This window comes from Oryza brachyantha, chromosome 9, assembly GCF_000231095.2.
Source record: "Oryza brachyantha chromosome 9, ObraRS2, whole genome shotgun sequence".
NCBI lineage: Eukaryota > Viridiplantae > Streptophyta > Magnoliopsida > Poales > Poaceae > Oryza > Oryza brachyantha.
This window is the reverse complement of record NC_023171.2, coordinates 11,432,090-11,452,489: the sequence shown is the minus strand read 5'-3', so window position 1 is coordinate 11,452,489 and position 20,400 is coordinate 11,432,090. Positions and strand designations below refer to the sequence as shown.

General features: G+C 38.4%; 1 protein-coding gene and 1 pseudogene across 1 annotated transcript; one reads left to right on the top strand and one right to left on the bottom strand.

Annotated features, from left to right (window-relative positions):
- Positions 1-4,417: 4,417 nt before the first annotated feature.
- LOC102699527 (RNA cytosine C(5)-methyltransferase NSUN2) lies at positions 4,418-12,229 on the bottom strand. Its single transcript, XM_006660670.3, has 15 exons — positions 11,972-12,229; positions 11,508-11,596; positions 10,321-10,387; positions 10,128-10,243; positions 9,588-9,654; positions 9,415-9,463; positions 8,904-8,989; positions 8,541-8,794; positions 8,407-8,462; positions 7,639-7,724; positions 7,285-7,377; positions 6,225-6,654; positions 5,583-6,106; positions 5,246-5,474; positions 4,418-5,172 (listed from the first exon to the last, which is right to left on the bottom strand). Exons 1-15 carry the CDS (start codon positions 12,167-12,169, stop codon positions 4,877-4,879), a joined length of 2,640 nt encoding a protein of 879 aa, XP_006660733.2. The 5' UTR covers positions 12,170-12,229; the 3' UTR covers positions 4,418-4,876.
- A 2,240-nt stretch (positions 12,230-14,469) lies between these two features.
- On the top strand, positions 14,470-18,801 carry LOC102723078 (annotated as a pseudogene).
- Positions 18,802-20,400: the final 1,599 nt, after the last annotated feature.

Sequence of the window (20,400 nt, the reverse complement as noted above, 5' to 3'; positions counted from 1 at the left end):
CTGAAATAAATGATTTTGCCGGTTGCACCTTTTCCGTTAATATAAGAGATTTTTAGAGTATCATCTGTGTGTCCGTTAATTATTAGTTATTTAAATTTATTTTTATTTTATCTCTGAGTACCCTCTCGATCGTCATGGTCCTTATTCAATAAGGACAATAATTTAGTATGTTTCCTTTATCCTTATTCTCTTATCAATAGAGGCCAAGAATTCTTATAGTTCTAATAGACAGGTACAAACGATCTAAACACTTTGTTAGTGTAGGACTCTATGTCGTACGGCCAATTGATGAAATTTAATTAAATTGTGATGCTTTTGTGTGATTGATCAGACGATGTGTCTTGTTGGCTTAAGAATTGATATGGTCAGAAGTAATGGATATATATAATCGTACCAGTACATGCATAGATATCGATCTAACAACGTCATTACAATAATCATCACCTTTTTTAATTGATGTAATTGTCATATAGAGTATACTTCTCCGTTCAAAATATTTAAAAAAGAGCTAACATAAATTATTTACATAAATTATGGCTACTTGGCAATTGTGTTCTCGATGGTTTCATACGTATTCCAAACAACAGTAAATCAAATAAACGTGAAGCTTCAGGAAGACGACCTTGTGCACGAGAAAGAGGCAGAATTTGTTCAGTTTGTCAACCTGGCCCCACTGAAACATAACACCTCATTTTAGTTGGGATATCAGTGCTAGTTATGTACCTCATCATTGCCAGTTTATGGTAATTTTTTAGGGTAAAATTTGTAAATTTTGATTGAGTTCAGTTGGTTCATAGAAAGAACCAGCGTTGTTGACCTCAACCAAAATTATTATTTTGGTATTAATTGAACTTTTTCATACGAACTCGGATGGAGATAAACTTAATATGAAAATTGTATCTCTCAATAAGATCTACAATTTGTTAGTTGACAACCTTTTCATTTGATGTCATTTGGGATGCGCAAATATATACTTCAATATCATATAGAAATAAGCCTGCCATTGGATTGTAATCCAATCCAAATCCGCTCCAATCCATTTCTTTGCTAATTAGTCTACCAAATCAAACCGCACCAATTATTCTTCATTGGGATCCAATCCAAACCAATCCAACTCTTGCAAAATAAATGCACTATTTGATATGTATAAACTCGGACCTAAAATTTTAAAACTCGCGTTCACACTATAAAAGTTTATCAAATTTGACTAAAATTTAGTGGGATGATCTGTTATGTATAAAAGCAACTTTGTGCAAATTTTAGTCGATTTCTACATGTGGGCCCCACGTATGTCTATTATCCTATCCATTAGCCCCACGTATGTCTATTACCTTTGATAAGTTACAGACTCAATTCAAATAATTGGAAAATGAGTTGAGCCCGTATATACATGGCTAAGGTTCCATAGTGTCAGTTCAAAATTGGTACTGGTTCCTGTTTAATACCGGCACTGGTGATGTTCCACCATCATCTTCAAACATTTAGTTCACTCATAAGCCTCTGTCCTTAAATATAAAGAATTTTAGAAATCTCCATCTTAAATATAAAAAATTTTAGAAATGGATTTGGATAAGTGTTTGTCCAAATTCACATTTAGAATCTCTTACGTTTAAAGCAGACAGAGATAGTAATATATTCATATTAATTTATATATATAGAGAGAAAATTAATCAAGTGCATCCGCATATATATACATAATGTTAACCTTAGTTTGCTAGAAAAGTTCTTTATACAAAATTCCGACTCCCGTTTTCAAGCCAATATAGTGCAATCACAAGTCCCATTCATCAACAATTTTCTGATTGGTTTTATCAGAAGACTTCACACAATTTCTTCAAAGAATGACATTATCAATTAGGTCGAATAATGTGCGCATTTGTCATCGATCAAAACCTAACTAATCGATCATCATCAACTCCATATCATATATACATTCCCCTGCCTGTTCTTCCAGTCCAATCAGATCACTCCAGCGTATGCATACCTGCCATAGCTGGTGCCTGCACTACACGCATATACATGAAACTCTCCATGCATGTGAACGAGCTGGCTAAAGACTTTCGCAACATCTACGTACCAGTTCTATCTAACCTAATCTTTCCTAGGCAGCTCTGGTCTCTGCAGAGTAGATGTGTGTTTAATTTCTATCAGCAAATGGTACTACCTTGTTCACCGTCATAAGACTGGCACAAGCAAGAAACCAACGCTAAGAACAAAGCCGGCGCCGTTCAGACGTCAGTTGCAGCGAATTTTTTTTTCTGCATGCAGCACGCGAGCGTCTAACATTTCTCATGTCCCTTTAAATTCTTTGCCCTGAACCAGTCTAGGTCTCGGTGTTTCACTGCTTCACGCGATGACGACGACGACGTCGTCGTCGCCTCGTTGGTAACGTGAAACCGTGGAAGTGCGATGCATTTCTCACTGCGTATGCACTGAAGGATATCGATGGTGATCCTAGTGTTCATGCATGCAGGGAGTGAGCTTTGTCACTGTCAGGATACACATATTTTCTTTGGTGGTGATCAGATTGCACTGTGTGTTTGTTGGGATTGATCGTAAGGTTTCTGTTCCAAAATATAAGTATTATTTATGGAGATGTGTATGTGAAAAGATGTGAAAATGTTTGAGAGAAGCTTGTGAGTGATTAAGAAGATAAATTAGGTGAAGAAATTAAATAGAGAATTGTTATGATTGTTTTAGATGAGAGGGTTAGCAGAAACAAGTTTTATTTTTAAACAAGTTTTTAGATGAATGGTGAAAATAACTTTATTTTAGAACGGATAGATTGCAAATTTTTGACCCGGGAGCAAGTTGTGGTGTGCAGTGGTCATAGGTATTTACTCCAGCAATGACAATCGTTTGAATTAACCTCATCCAGTCAAACACCATAGGGAATTTGCTATCATCGTAAGAAAATTTTATTTTTTGTGTCGCTGGTTGTGGGATCTATCACCGTAATCGACGAATGGTAAAAGTGAGAAGTGGTCTAACGCCGAACCTTCAACCTGCAGGCACGTGTGGAAACAGTATCACTAATGGCAGCGGCATAAATAAAAAAGAACATATCAAATATGTTCAGTATTTAAAGTGGACATATGAAAATAATACTAAACTTTTTGGCTACCAGAGTTTTTGTGTTAGCTTGGACCAAAAGATGTGCGCTGTCATACTGTCATGCTTTCGCAAATGGCTAAAGTGAGAAGAGGTCTAACGTCGAACTAGTGGCAATTGTGGAAACCGTGTCAGCAAAAAATGGCATCAGTAAACAAAAGACCATCAAATATATTCAGTGATTCAAGTGGCCGCACCAAAATAGTACTCCAATGTGCAGTAGATTCATCTCAGAATGCACAGTTGCAATAGTTTAATTAATCCCATCTGTATCTTACTTTATACAAATAAGTAACCCAAATGCGATTCAACTTTGAAGCGCTGTACTGTATAAGCAATGTCTTTGACCGGAGACAACAAATAACTGTGCGTTCCGACGAGCATGCACATGCCTTCCCGAATCTTAAAGCGGGGTCAAAATATTCGACAGTCCTAAGACGAGCTATAATGTCACAGCCTTTCCCGGTCTAAATTTGTCAGTTTATTTTCTTGCTTGTGGCCTTCAACAAATTGACACTCTCGCATGGAAAAACAACGGGTAGAGACTAGTTTTCCTGCGTCGCAGGGACGGCAAAACAACACGTCCGTGCCCTTCATTTCTTCTGCCTTGATCGGCGACAGCGAGACCAGACAGATTCTGTAGGAACAAAAGGGGGTAATTGTCTGGCTTTTGGAGTGAAAAAACAAAATAGTTATATTTATAAACGAAAATTAATTTATAAATAAAATTTTTATATGTGTTCTTAGCAATCTAAAAGAAAATGCTCGAAGAAAATACATGAAAAAAACTCTAAAATTAACTTCAAATTAATAGTTAATAAAATTAGATTTTACTCCCTCCGTCCCAGATTATAAGAGATTTTGACTTTTTGTTTACAATGTTTGACTACTCATCTTATTAAAAAAATTTAAAAGTATTATTTATTTTTTTATTATTTTCTTTATTATTAAAAGTAGTTTAAGAATTACTTATAAATTTTTACATTTGTACTACATTTTTGAATAAGACGAATGGTTAAAAATAATAAGTGAATAGTTCTAATCTCTTATTTTCTATGACGGAGATAGTAGATTATAAGCATAAATATAAGCAGACAAGTCTCAAAATCCTAGACCGATCCTGAATCTTCTTACAACTGGTGCTTTGCTCAAACTTCAGAACCAGGTCAAGTCAATACATGCACTATAGTCCTGTCATTTCCACCCCTCATTATTCAAGTTTCTGCATAGCATTTTCCTCCATCTGTTCATGTTTCTGTAACAGGCTTCTAACTTCGAAGCACGAGTTCTGCATGGACTTGATGGATACACCTCAATGATAATGCATTCATGGCCAGACAGCTCAGTGCTAGCGACGCCACAAGCACTAGTCAATAGGATGTATCTGAAATAATGTCGTATCAAAATTTATCAGGTACATGTTCAGAGTTCAGGGTAAGATTGGTGCTCACTACAATACATTCTCTTGGGAGAAAAATAAACTGATAGGTTTACATCAGGAGCCAACACGAAGTATGGGGCCAATGCGCGCGATTACTAGATGACATTGACTTCGAGCCACGTGGTGCCCTCCACTAATGGGCGAGCTGATTCACCCATTCTTCATCAGCACAATATAAATGGAACAAGAAAACGGTGTAAATGCCAAAATCAATGGAAAATGGCAGCTCATCGCTCAACTAATACCGCCAGGCAAACAAAGAGGCGCTGTCGTGTACAGCTATAATATTCGGCCCTGGACAGCATGCATCAGCATTCAGCAGGGTTACTCGGCCTCTTTAACATCAGCAATCTCCATGTCAGATGCTTTGCTTTCAGGACGAGCTTCAGGATCAACTGCCTCAGTGCTGTGATCAGGCTGCTCGTCTGATTCATCAATCTTCTTGCTGGGTTTTGCATCATCCGCTTTAGGGACTTTGAGCCCATAACGTAAACAAATCCTCTCAAGCAGCTCCTTTCCATCTAGGGGAGAAACCATGACACACAAATTGGTCTTTCCTTTCCAGCAAACAATTGCAATTGCAGAGGGATCCATGGCGATGGAATCAATGTTCTGATGCCCTGAAATATTCCAAACATATTCAGATGCCATAAAGTTCTCTCTTTTAAGCTTATGACGGGAATGTGATGTTACCTTCTCGTAGTACTACCACACAGCAACCAGGCAACAAAGCTGAAGCTTCTTCACCGAATTTTGCATCCACAAAATCAGGAAATTTAATAGTTCTATACTGTAAAAGGTGCTGGAAGTCCATTGCAGAAGCATATAGAATCTGCTTTGTGATGTATGGAAGCAGCAGCGGTAAACCCTCTGAAGACAACCTAAATGTGCATGGTGAACCGTCCTTGGACGACTGTCTTTCCTGAAAAAGATTGCAAGAATTGTAGTGCAGTGTTGCCAATGTACCATGCGCTCCTCTGAGAAAAGCTCAAATTGACTAAGAAAAAGAGAGATTGAGGGAGGCACTTACAAATATCTTTAGGCCAAGTGAAGTGATCTTAAGCCGCTCACCAACTTTTACGTTGAGCCCCAAAACTTCTTGCACTGATTTTGACACATAGTATATTCTTTTGACATGGTTAGCATCAGGATTCCTAGTCACAAGATGACCATCAAGTGGAAATGTATCCTTGATACCATAGAAAGATATTATACTTCCGATTGTAGCTTCATCTTTGAAAAATATCACAGGATCAACTCCTCTCCACCTTCCTTGGTTCTGTGGCTTCCTCCTCCTATCTCCTGTTCCTGCTTGATCATTTTCTACCTCATTAACAAGTACCTTAGCTTCCTCTAAGCTTTTATCATTTGATGTTTCATTATCCATATCTCCATTTTGTTGTCCATCCAGAACAGTACCATCATCAATTCCTTGCTGGGGCACAGTATTTTCTTTATGTGGCGCCTTATCTGACCCTAGACCTTTCTTAAGTTTTCCAGTACTATCCTTTGACATACTGTTCTCACATTTTATCGCTTCTGTCACTTGGTTTTCTGCAAAGATATTAAAGGATAATGCATACTCAAATACTAATAAGCATTAATTAATTGGGTATATCAGATTGGACAGAACAATCCATCAGATAGATGGAATAGATGGTTAAAATATTACCATTCACAGGAGCTAGTTTCTGAAGGACTGCAATGAAAAATGCCCCACTGTTTTGGTCATGCGGAACAATTCTCATACAATGATGCAGTGGGAGATTTGAATATTCTGTGTGGGTGGAAATAGAATCTGACTTTTTATCAGAGCCATTTTGAACTTCATTAGACTGAAGTTTGATTGTCTCTTCAGTATTTGGATTACCACCATTGCTGCCATCTGTAGTTGATGCTTTTGTTTCTTGTTCTCCACCTACCATGTTTTCTGAATCTTTCAGATCTGCATCTACTACATCTGTGTTGACCTCAACACTGCCACGTGCCATATGGCTATCCATGGTGCCCTTCCCTGAAGGAAACATGCTTGGTGATATCACATTCTTTCTATAGCGAGGGACGTCTTCGTGAGTGCCAAACCAAGACCCTCTATCCCGTACCTGCAACAGTTAAAAAGAACTATTAAATGCAGAAGAATAAATACTTCAGAGCATAAATTATCAAATTTAGAGGGCATTGACAGACAGAATAACAAGACCGAAAGAGGAGAATACAAACAAACTACAAAAATAACTCCAAACAGATTAAAACATTGGTGGTGTCCCCATTATCCTTGCAAAAGTGTCATAAATTGAATGTTCTTTTTGAAGGAATAGAAGAATAGATTAACGCGCATGCTTCCCAAATTCAGCCATTCAGCACAAAAGAACAGACAAGTCTGACACCTATCCACTACTCTTCATATCACACCTAAGAGACTACTACAAGAAGCAAAACAGAAACACAGATCAAGACAGCAAAGATGTTCAAGATATATGTCAATGCAAACTCAGTCTACGCTTTATCCAGTGTCAATCTCAAGACTAATGCTGTGAACCATGACATTGGCAAGACGAGTCCAACATGTGGAGTTACCAGTTCAGCACATTACAACAGATGATGTGTTAAATGAATATTATGAAGTTATATATCCTACCTAAGGTGAGCTGATTGCACTGTAAACCATAGCTAATTATGTAAAAGTAATAAAATAAGAGGAATATGCATGATTCAGAGACATGTACACTGACCTTCCAGGTGCTAAGTCCAGGACGCCTGACCAATTCAGGTAGCTCATTAGAAACATCAAGAAGTTCAACAGAATCCCCACATCTCCGTAGAATCTATTTGATTATGAAAACTATGGTCAATGCTACAACAAGGCAGACAGGATATGTAAAATATTATGCTGAAAAATGAGCATATCTAGTTGGTCGAATCTCACAACATTTACTATGACAGTGGATTTGGCACAGTGAGCATCATTTCAGGGTCTAATCAAATTATGACAAAGAAAAATAAAAGATGATTGCACCAATTAAACCTTGCTACATAAAACATCAAGATGGAGTGAAATACAGTTAAAATCAGGCAATAAAAAGTACTTCGGCAACAACTGCTTCATTTTCAACAGGATTCATTGAACATGTTGAGTAAACCATCCTTCCACCCAGTTTAAGCAAACCAATACCTGAAGTAAAAATAAACAAAGAAGCTTATTCTCTTGAAGCAACATATCATTGGTAGCAACTAACGTATCATTTTACGCATTAGAAAGTACCAAATTTTTTACTGATTTAACATCACTACACATGATTGATTTGGCAAAAGAAATCCAGACTAGATGCATATGGTATCACATGTACCTAAATGAACTTATAAGGATAATCAGTAAGCTATTTGATTGATCATGTGATCACAATACTCAAGTCATTAAATACTTAATGACATGTCATAGCTATGACAAACTGATTCTTAATAAAATATAATACTCCCTCCGTCCCAAAATATAACTATTAGCATTAAAAATCTGTTCAAGAATACAACTTCACCTGCATTCTCCTCTCAAACAATCACAACCTTCCTTTTTTATTATTTCTCTAGACTCCACCTCCTCTTCTCAACCAATCACAACCCTCCCCGATTTAATTCAACCTACTTCCTTAATACCCGTGTCAAACACCAAAATTTATATTTTGGGTCAAAGGTAGTAATATAGATGGTGATTGATGATAGTCACATCTCACGTGTGCAAGAGATGACTTCAGAGAAAATCACAAAAATAAATTACATTTACATTTCAAGAATCAAGATTCCAACATAGCGAACAAACATAACAGTTCATCAGAAAATATGACAGCTAAAATCATTACCACGCATGGCGATTTCTACTTGGAGACGGTGGAGCCCATTCCCCATGCCAGCATTCCTGAATGATAAATAAAATTGATAAGGAACAAGGAAAGCAAACAACAGTAGCAACAAGGCTAAAACATTCACTACTTACCATTTTCTCCACATATCAGGAGCCTTACGTACAGTGCCATCACCACTACAAGGCACATCACACAGTACACGGTCAAATTCCAACCTCAGCAGTTTGGAGTCGTCTGCGCATGTTTCCGAACTAAACTTTGCAAGGTTACAACCAGGAAAGTTTTGTGCTTCATGATTCGTCACTATCAGGTTAGCTGTGCACATTCTCTTTGTCTGATGAATAAGAAGATTGCATCTTTGCACATCAACGTCGTTGGCTACCACCTGAGTACAAAATATGAATCATAAAATAAGAAAAAAGGTTCAAGTCAAAAGTTTTCATTTTCTGATCATCACTAGAAATTGTAAATGTGTAATAGAATGTGAAACATACCATGGCATTTGGAAGCAGTCCAGGCTTTGTTGACTGATGGATCATCTCAAGTAACTGAAAGGTTTTAGATCCTGGAGCAGCGCACACTGCATAAGATATGATCACAAAATTTATGAGATTAACATTGGAGAAGCCTTTCATCTACAAATGAAAAACTTTAAATGGAACAAATGGAACCCACTAGCCCTTTCTTTAAGCTAAAATTCGACCAAAAAAATAAAGTGTAAACTAAAACCAAAGCCAAACAGAAAGGGTTGAAACTAAATGATAAATGGCAGTTATTCTGGTATGTTCTTTTTACCAGTACTTAGGCCAGTCTCAATGCATGTTTCATGGTGGTGTCATGCATATTAAATAAAAACTTATAAACTATTGAGCCAGGTGCTTTATAGGGCAATTAGTCGTTGAACCTTACAAAAATGAATTATAGGTCAAACATGCAGTTCAAGAGGCAGATAACCAGAACTGCACAGCATGTGGAATGACGGACAAGAACAGTGGATATACGTACTGTCAAGAATATGATGATCAGGTTGCACATTGAGAAACAAAGGTGGGACCTGCAAAAGCAATATATATATATAATTGACACAAGATTGCAGCAATATATGCAGGCCATCATCGATAAACAATATAATAAACCACTAACGGTGCTCATCTTCCAAACAGATATAAGGAGCCTACCATGCTGACAGCCTCTTGCCTAGTTATGTTGCCAACTTCATTCTCTTGCTTCAAGAATTCATGAAAACTGGAGTGGAAAATAAATATCAAACATAGTACTATGTCTGAATAGAATATTAAATGAATGCCTCCAATGTTTCAATGGCAGCAATTATTGAGTACAAAAATGTTACAAGTCTTATTTTCAGAAGGAACTAGCCCTCTTGCGAGAAATTACAGCAAGAAAATAAGTAACAGCATATATAACAATAAATTTGCAATAGAGAAGACCTAAATTAAGTATTTGAAAGTTCTGGTGAACACATTGGTGGTATAATGGAGAATTCAAGGCAAGTAATTGATCACGAAACGTACGTTTGGTTAGAAATGATTCATCATTTAAGGGAGAACCATATTCTCAATAGATTCATCAATTTACAGAAAAGAAGATTTTCTGTTTGAAAGGATTTTTCTTGTATCAAAGCATCAGTTTACCAAGCATCTCATCCTATATATTGAGCATTGTCAACAAGATTCTTTCAAAATAAGCATTATGCATACCTCTCAAGTGCCTGGTTTCTCCTGAGCTGCATCCGAGAAAAGTTCAAATGCCATGCAAGATTGCCAGGGTACCAAGGCAAAGGCCGAATAGCATCTTCTTCATGGTCATCACTAACCTGTACATGCAAAAAGGATTAAAAAATAGAATTATCAAGGACATCACATAAATTTATGCACAATATCTAGAATCTACCTCAGTCTCCAATGGCTTCCTGAAGTCATTTTCTAATTGTGAGCAAATATCTTGAAAAAATTGACAGCTGGAAACATAAGGAGAACATTATCCTATTAGAACATGATTGTCAACGATAAATAAGATTAGTTTATGTGCAATGATAATAGACATGAAAAGTGAAACGATGTCAGTAAAAACACCAGCGTATTTCATGCAAATGCTTTTGTTTTAACTATATGGTCAATCGATCATATATCTTGTGAGATAGTATATCTGATGAATGAACCATAGCAAGGAAAAAGTAGGGAAAATATGATAGAGATAACCATGTTTCGTTTTACAAAAGAGGGGGAAAGGCATATTACAAAATGGTATAAGTAAAAGATGAATTGAACAAATCACGATTTTACTATATATACTTACAAACAGAATAAGTATCAGCAGCAGATAGTTAGTGAAATAATGTTAGTTTTGATACCATGGAAAATAGTAGCAAATCAACTTTTTTACAAGGTAGGAGAATTCCATATATCCATTTTATTGAAACCAAAATTTGGGAGCCTCTAGATGATCTTTCACCCAGATCATATATAAAACCACCAAGGAATTGTTGCCTTGGTGATTTTAAGTGATATTGCAAGTTATTTAGCACTGCTATCAAGTCGTAAAACTAGTCGTAAAGTCAGACAGGGAGTATGACTTGAGGGGCACAACTTGACTTGTTGGTATCAGAGAACGCAATGGAGTGGAGTGGAGGCAGCAAAAATGAGTTTCTTGGGTGGCCTTGTCTATCAGGTCCTACTGAGTGAAAGGGAAATGAGAGGAAAGCTCCATCAGGTCCATCAGGCTCAGCAAGTGATAACATAATAGCACTAGAAGCAATCAACATATGCACTAACAACTTATAGAGTAACTCAGAGACTAGCCCTCAACTATTCTCCAAGTCGGTAGAGGGTATCCCAACTCGATTTTACGACTTAACAACCAGGTTGTTTAGTCATGGCAAACTACAATATCCAATTATTTGAACTTAAGAAATTGATTTCTTTAAAATGCTGGTGTTGCTGTATTGCAATAATGGCATATTGCCATGCTGATAAGTAAGCCAACTGCATTGCCATTCAATATGTCACAACCAATTAACGCAAAATTAGTACACTAAATATGTGGATGGCGCCTTGATGCTAGTGAGATAGCAACATTACCTTGCATTGATCCTGAAAGTGGCTGGCAGTGGTTTCCGGAGCATGTTCATGAAGTCACTCCACTCTTCCTCTGGAATAATTTGCTGCGCCTGTAAGGCATAGACATGTATAGCACTCTAACTCAGAAATGATCTATCCAGCAGAAAAACTATAACTGGTAAGCAATCACATCAGTAGCTACTGCAGTGCGTCTAAGTGTAGATATTCGTATTCACTACTAAGTACCACAGTCAAAATAGACTTGTGACTCCGAAAATAATACTCCAGTTGCGATCAACAAATTATCATGCTCTAAAACGAAGTATACACGAGACCATACTATCAAAACTGTGACGACTAGAGCTAGCTCAGCTCCATTTTTTTGCTAACGAAATCCAAAAGCCTATAACCAAACCAAATCACGCCAATAAAATTGTAAAATCAGTAAACCACGCGTCAGCATCATCCGAAGCAAGCGAGCGCACCTTGTAGTAGTCCTCGAAGGCCGGGTTCTCGGTGGCGAAGGGCTGCCACGAGGGGTTCCCCTCGCGCCCGTCGCCGCTTCCTTCGGCTCCTTCGCCGCCGGCCGCCGCGGGGCGCTGCGGGTTGTGCTTCCACACGTTCTCGCGCCCCTGCTTGAAGTGGCGGCGCTGCGTCCGCCCGCGCTTCCTGCCGCCTCCCATCCCCTCCTCTCTCTCTCTCTCTCTCTCTCTCTCTCTCTCTCTCTCCCTCGCGCGAGCTGCCCTCTCGCTCCCAGCGATGGCGTGGAGGGAGGAGGCGGTTGGCGCGAGGGGAAGGAGGGTTCTGGGGTTTAGGAGCGGCGGCGGCGGCGAGCGATGCCGATGCGGGTGTGGGGAAGGAAGGAGGAGAGGTGGCTTGGGCGAGAGAGGTGGGGGAGTGGCACCGGTTGGGCCGGGCTCGGTATGGGCCCGCCATGCGCGGGAGAGTAACTATGGGCCGATAATCACGTCTCAAGCCTGACAGGCCCAATGTATTAAGGGCGTCGGCCTTGTTTTCTTCCCGTGTTAGCCCAATGTATTATGGATGTCACGTCTCTCTCTCCTTAATTGTTTTTAGGTGCAACTGCATGTGCTCGCGGTGTGAAAAGGAAATAAAACCAAGGACAGATAACACTAAAAAATACTACGGCTGCGTTCGGCATGTTACAGATAAGTTAACTTATGCCTACCACAGAAAACGATTAATTAATTATTAATTATTAAAAAATATAAAATAGATTAATATGATTTTTTAAAACAGCTTTTCTATAGAAAATTTTTATAAAAAATGCACCGTTTAGCAGTTCGGAAAACGAGATAGGATAAGTTAACTAACAGGGGCGGCGTACGCGGCCTACCTCCATTTCATAATATAAGATGTTTGATTTTTTTTTGCAACGTTTGACCATTCGTCTTATTCAAAAATTTAGTACAAATATAAAAAATGACAAGTCGTGGTTAAAGTTTTTTATAATAAAGTAAGTCACAAGCAAAACAAATGATATTTCCATAGTTTTTTTAATAAGACAGATGGTCAAACATTACAAACAAAAAATCAAACATTTTACACTGGAGTATATTAGATTTTAGTTAGATTAGTCAGTGTTGTTAATAGGTTACCTATAAAGGGAATGCCATGAGATTGATTGACCCATGGCCAAACAAGGGATTAATTCGAGCAAAAACCAAAAAAAATCTAGTTTTGCTGATGGAACACTTTCGATCCCATCTTTCCACTTCTGTTTATACTTATAAGCAAATTTTAAATTTTCAATCTTTAATTTAGAGTTAATTTTAGGTTTTTTTTTCATCGTAGTTTTTTTCAATATATGATTTTAGATCATTAAGAACATGTATATAAAAGTTTTATTTATAAAATTTTTTGTTTATAAATATGTCATTTAGCTTTTGTAGATAAAGCCAACCAATTGTGGAAAATATTGAATAGTGAGAGAAACTATAATCTGTTGTGATCTACTGTATTTATTGTACTGACCCTCACTGGTCTATTTATAGCGTACATTGGAGATAGAAACTTAGAGTACAAGATAAATATTCTATCGTATATCTCTATGATTTTCTACCTCTAGAGTTTCTATTGAACTCTATATCTCTAATCGTATACATCTATATCTCTAACACCAATCACCCTCGAGACTTTGCGCACCCTCAAGACTTTGCGAGTCATTCAGCGTGCTCCACGGTCATGGCCATCAGTGATTAGTGCACTTATAATTAAGCTGACTGCTACGGGGTCTCAACCACCGGCATTGACTCGGCAAGTCTGCCTCGGATCGCAGACTTTAATCCAGCCAAATCGAGAGAGATGTCGAGCATGCGTGGAATGGAGGAGCTGAACGGGTTGACTTGACTAGAAGCGTATCGCCGATGACAAAATTCTGCCTCAGTGGCGCTGGCATCTTCGACGCTCGACGCAACGCCGAACACGCATGTGCTTTCTTTTGTATTCGTTACTCCGTACCAAGTTTCTAGTTTCAATTACGCTGCTCGGGTACGCAAATACGCGATCCATGCACGCGTTGACGACGCCGTCGTCGTCCATGAAGACATGAAGGACGCGTTCCATCTGTCTAAATTACTCGTCGGCTTTTACGATTACCCTTTCCAAAATATTAAACGACGTATTTTCAAAAAATAAATACTCCATGAAAATTCATTATCTATTTTTATTTTATAATTACTTATACTATTAAATAGTTATAAAACATCACATAAGCTTTCATCTTTCAAAAGGAACGCACCACCACCTGATCTCGAATGATGATGATGATGACGCCGTCTACACCGGGATTGATCGTTTCTTTTTTATTTAAGAACTACACCGGGATTGATCGGTTATTATATTCCTCAACTTCTCAAATTGCTCGGGACCAGGATGTTGACAGCTACCCCCAGTTAGTTACATTTTCTCTCTATTTAACTCGCGGCCGCGGCCCAGCCGCAGCACACTTGCAGAGCGCAGATCAACCAAATGACTAAGCTTCTTCTTCTCCCCGCCATTCTTCTCCTCTGCATTTCAGCCATCGGCGGTGCCCCGGCGGGTGGACGGCCAGGCTGCCCGACGAGGTGCGGAGACGTCGACATCGCTTTCCCGTTCGGCGTCGGCGACGGGTGCGCGTTTGGCTGGTATTTTCAGCTCAACTGCACGAACGACGGCGACGCCGGGAAGCCGGAGAAGCCACTGTGGGGGAACTTCGAGGTGACCAAGATCTCCATGGAAGACGGCAAGGCCTGGATGAAGGCGTACATTTCCACGCAGTGTTACAACACCTCCACGGGCGGGATGTCATACAGCGACGCGTCGGCCAATATGAGCGGTACTTCCTTCTGGCTCTCGGACACGGATAACATCATTTGCCGTCATCGGATGCCAAACTCTCGCCTACATGATGACCGATTCTGTAAGTGTTTCATTGTATCTTCGTAATCTCATTGAAATATTGCACATAGAGATTTAAAAGCGACTGTTAGAAAATAAACATGTGAAGATAACTTAAGATAAGCGAGCAGCTTATCAGCCATTAAAGATTAATTTATGGAGTTTTTTTAAGGTACCATTCGATCATCATGAGCCGTCCCGTCCGGGATCTGATTTTCTTATAGCATAGCATAGCATGTGTATTAGAAATTTTATATCGATAAAATTAGAACTAAAATATATAATATTGTAATAAATTTGTGTATAATACATGGATTGGTAAATATATATCTTACCGAAGTCTCAAATAAAATATTTAATATACCTATAAAATATATAGTACTACACTACTAACCATGCTACACTACTAACCATGCTAGTAAAAGGTACCGTAACAATGCCCTAATTTATAGGTAAAACTTTTATATATGTGTCCCCTAAAAGATTTAAAATCAACAGTTAAAATAAAATATGATATAAAATCTTAAAATAACTCTAAAGTTAAGTTTTAAAATATTAATTTTTAATTATGCTTATAAGTTGAAGGCCGGGTAAATGTTGGAGAGCATGCCAATTAAGATTAGTTAATAATTAATTTTTCATTTTAATAATTATTTACTATATTGCCTTTTTAAATACTCTAACTAAAAAGTATTAAATTGACATTCCAAAATGGGTACAACTCGGATGCACTAATACCAAATTCTAGAATAAATCAGGAAAAACTACAATTGAGACTCCAAATCAAGTATAACATTGTATTGTTAATTCCAAATCATGGAACTTTAATCAAGGAAAAACTAAAATTAATCCTCCATCCAAAGTATAATTTATTTATTTATTATTTCTAAGTTACAGAATTATTTTATTGGGAATATAGAAAGTAATGGAAACAAATATTGCAGTGAAGTCTATATACTAATAAATTCTCATTTCAGTCTTTAGAATTATTAATAAATTTAAATTGTTTTGTTGTCATGTACTATGTATATAACAATGCATAGCTTGTATGGATACAAAGAACTATCTGTCATATAAATAACCTATATGAATGCATGAGTTAATTACTAGTATTTCTTAATTATTCCTTTTGTTTTATATGTAAACTTACTTTGGGTTTGTCCTAAGTTAAATCTCTTTAGGTTTGATCAAATTTATATAAAAATATGCTATTTATATAATTTGATCAAATTTAAATAGGTTTGACTTGAAACAAACTCAATGTATAACTTATAGTATAAAATGGAGGAAGTATTATTTAGTGCAAACATGTTCACTGCTTTGGTCCTTGGCTAAATATCAGTGTACATCCATATGCAACAAATGCAGTATGTAATCGGGTGCTCATCAACATGCGACAACAAAGGGGGCAACCTAACTCCTAAGAATGGTTCATGCTCTGGCGCTGGCTGCTGCCAGGTAAATGTTCCCAAAAGCCTACAGTACTACCAGGGTTATTTCAACGAAGGATACAACACCACCGAAATATGGAGAAGCAGCCCCTGCAGCTACATGGCAGTGATTGAAGCCAACGAGTTCCACTTCAGCACAACTTACCTCAAATCCACGGTATTTTATGATAAGTACAATGGGACAGCTCCGGTTGTCTACGACTGGGCCATATCAACGGAAACATGCACGGAAGCTAAAAGAAACATGACTTCCTACGCGTGTGTTAGTGACAACAGTGTGTGCATTGACAACCTGACGAATGGATATGGTTACCGCTGCAAATGCTCCAATGGATATGAAGGCAATCCCTACGTCAAGGATGGTTGCAAAGGTATAGCACTAGTATAATTTTGTATCTGCTATACATGCTTATGTTACACATGCATATAATATGGCAATTCTGACCGGTGACCAAATTTGTTGTGGTTTAATTTCAGATATTGATGAGTGCCTCAACAATGTTACTTATCCTTGCATGGGGATTTGCACTAACACACTGGGGAATTTCACCTGCTCATGCCACCAAGGAAATTATATGATGAATGGCGTTTGTGTGCCAAACAAGAAATTAGGTTTCGGTTTAGTGCCTGCAGTAGTAGGTGAGCTAGCTAATCTGTTTCATCAGAACTACGAATCTATGAACTGAATTCTTAAACATCACGTAGTGTGCATGATACAGTCATACCACACCACATAACGTAAATCGAACACTTCTCTTAAAAACACCCAAGCTTTCTTAGAAGTAAACAAAAAATATCCAATATGATAGTTTTGTTTGGTCAAATTTCACGTAATTATTATGTTGGTCGCCAAGGCACAACTAGAACCTTTCTTGCTGACGGCCTTGTGTGGATAGCCTAAATCTACTCAGGATTGGTGCACAGGAAAACAGAGAATTAAAAACAATTAGTAAATTGTTGGCTAGCTTATGGACTTATATCCATTTCTTGTTCCAACAATTTGCAGGTGCATCTGTCGCATTTGTCGTCCTAGTGATTACCATAATGTGTGCTTACTTGATCAAAGAGAGAAGAAAGCTACAGCACATCAAACAACATTACTTTCGACAGCATGGTGGTCTGCTGTTGTTCGAAGAGATGAAATCACAACAAGGTGTTGCATTCAAAATCTACTCACATGAAGAACTACAGGAAGCAACAAATATGTTCAATGAGCAACATATTCTTGGGCAAGGAGGGCATGGAACTGTTTACAAGGGGATTCTGAAGGGCAACATGGAAGTAGCTGTCAAAAGATGCATGACAATCAATGAGCAACAGAAGAAAGAATTTGGTAAAGAAATGCTAATTTTATCTCAAATCAACCACAAAAATATTGTTAAACTCTTAGGTTGTTGTCTTGAAGTAGAGGTCCCTATGCTAGTATATGAATTCATCCCGAATGGCACACTTTTCGATCTTATCCATGGTAACTATGGTCATCAGATCACCCTAGCAACTCGCCTTCGGATTGCCCATGAGTCAGCCGAGGCACTTACTTATCTCCATTCATGTGCTTCACCACCGATCCTTCATGGTGACATCAAATCTTCTAATATCCTCCTTGACAAAAACCTCATAGCAAAGGTTTCTGACTTTGGCGCTTCCATTCTAGCACCAACAGACGAGTCACAGTTTGTAACATTGGTTCAAGGAACTTGTGGATATCTTGATCCGGAGTACATGCAGTTGTGTCAATTGACAGATAAGAGTGACGTGTATAGTTTTGGAGTTGTTCTCGTTGAGCTTCTCACATGCCAGAAAGCATTCAACCTCAATGCACCTGAACATGAGAAAAGCCTATCAATGAGGTTTCTCAATGCATTGAAGGATAACAAGCTTGGTGATATATTAGATGGTCAAATCAAGAATAGTGAGAATATGCCATTTCTTGAAGAGATTGCAGAGCTAGCAAACCAATGCTTGGAGATGTCTGGTGTGAATAGGCCATCAATGAAGCAAGTTGCAGATAATCTTGACAGATTGAGGAAGGTTATGCAACATCCATGGGCAGAGCAGAATTCAGAAGAGTTGGAGAGTTTGCTTGGAGATTCGTCTATGGTCATCTCAAGGGGTACTAGTACAGGAAATTTCAGCATAGAGAGAAAAGGTGTCATGGAGCTAGATTCAGGGAGGTAGCAGCTATGAATATTTTTCTTCAAAATATTATCTGGGTAGTTATGATTTTCGGCCTTTTTCATTTATAGTTTATTATGTTTTTTTTGTTGCTGATAAGATATTATGGCTTATAGTTAGTAGTTGGCCAAATGAAGGGTTTGTATATTTCATACCACATCTCAGTAAGTGGCCATAAAACATGGTCTAAGTGCAGATATTCGTATTCACTACTAAGTACCACAGTCAAAATAGACTTGTGACTCCGAAAATAATACTCCAGCCGCGATCAACAAATTATCATGGTCTAAAACGAAGTATACACGAGACCATACTATCAAAACTGTGACGCCTAGAGCTAGCTGCTCAGCTCCATTTTTTCGCTAACGAAATCCATAAGCCTATAACCAAACCAAATCACGACAATAACCAAATTGTAAAATCAGTAAACCACGCGTCAGCGTCATCCGAAGCAAGCGAGCGCACCTTGTAGTAGACCTCGGAGGCCCGGTTCTCGGTGGCGAAGGGCTGCCACGAGGGGTTCCCCTCGCGCCCGTCGCCGCTCCATTCGGCTCCTTCGCTGCCGGCCGCCACGGGGCGCTGCGGGTTGTGCTTCCACACGTTCTCGCGCCCCTGCTTCAAGTGGCGGCGCTGCGTGCGCCCGCGCTTCCTGCCGCCTCCCGTCCCCTCCTCGCTCTCTCTCTCTCTACCCCTCGCGCGAGCTGCCCTCTCGCTCCCAGCGACGGCGCGGAACGGAGGCGGCGGTTGGCGAGGAGGGTTCTGGGGTTTAGGAGCGGCGGCGGCGGCGAGTGATGCCGATGCGGGTGGGGGGAAGGATGGGAGGTGGCTCGGTTGGGCGAGAGAGGTGGGGGAGTGGCACTGGTTGGGCCGGGCTCGGTATGGGCCGGCCATGCGCGGTAGAGTGGCTATGGGCCGGGAATCACGTCTCAAGCCTGACAGGCCCAGTGTATTAAGGGCGTCGGCCTTGTTTTCTTCCCGTGTTAGCCCAATGTATTATGGATGTCACGTCTCTCTCTCTTTAATTGTCTTTAGGTGCAACTGCACGTGCTACCGGTGAAAAAAGGAAATAAAACCAAGGACAGATAACACTAAAAAATACTAACCTCCGTTTCATAATATAAATATAATATAAGATGTTTGACTTTTTTTCGATGTTTGACCATTTATCTTATTAAAAAGTTTAATACAAATATAAAAAATGATAAGTCGTGCTTAAAGTTCTTTTGATAATAAAGTAAGTCACAAGCAAAATAAATAATATTTCTATAATTTTTTGAAAACAAAAAGGTCAAACATTTTACATTATAAAACGGAGAGAGTATATTAGATTTTAGTTAGATTAGTCAGTGGTGTTAATAGGTTACCTATAAAGGGAATGCCATCGGATTGATTGACCCATGACCAAACAAGGGATTAATTCGAGCAAAAACCAAAAAATCTAGTTTTACTGATGGGACCATTCGATATTATCTTTTCGCTTCTACTTATACTTATAAGCAAATTTTAAATTTTTAATCTTAAATTTAAAGTTAATTTTAGATTTTTTTCATCATGGTTTTTTTCGATATATGATTTTATATCGTTAAGAATACGTATATAAAAAATTTATTTACAATTATTTTTATAAATACGTCATTTAGCTTTTGTATATAAAAGCCAACCAATCCCCCTCGAGACTTTGAGTCATTCACCGGTCTCCACGGTCATGGACATTTAGTGATTAGTGCACTTATAATTAGGCACTGTTTAGTTTCCAAAAACTTTTTCCAAAAATATCACATCAAATCTTTAAACACCTAAATAAAGCATTAAATATATATGAACATTAAAACTAATTACACAGTTATAGAGAAAATCATGAGACGAATGTTTTGAATCTAATTAGGACA

Excerpts from the sequence above, each read along its gene's own strand:
- LOC102699527 (XM_006660670.3), bottom strand. The coding sequence starts at position 12,169 with ATGGGAGGCGGCAGGAAGCGCGGGCGGACGCAGCGCCGCCACTTCAAG. Across the intron at positions 11,597-11,971 it reads CCTTCGAGGACTACTACAAG|GCGCAGCAAATTATTCCAGA; the intron begins GTGCGCTCGCTT and ends TATGCCTTACAG. Across the intron at positions 9,464-9,587 it reads GGCAAGAGGCTGTCAGCATG|GTCCCACCTTTGTTTCTCAA; the intron begins GTAGGCTCCTTA and ends TTGCTTTTGCAG.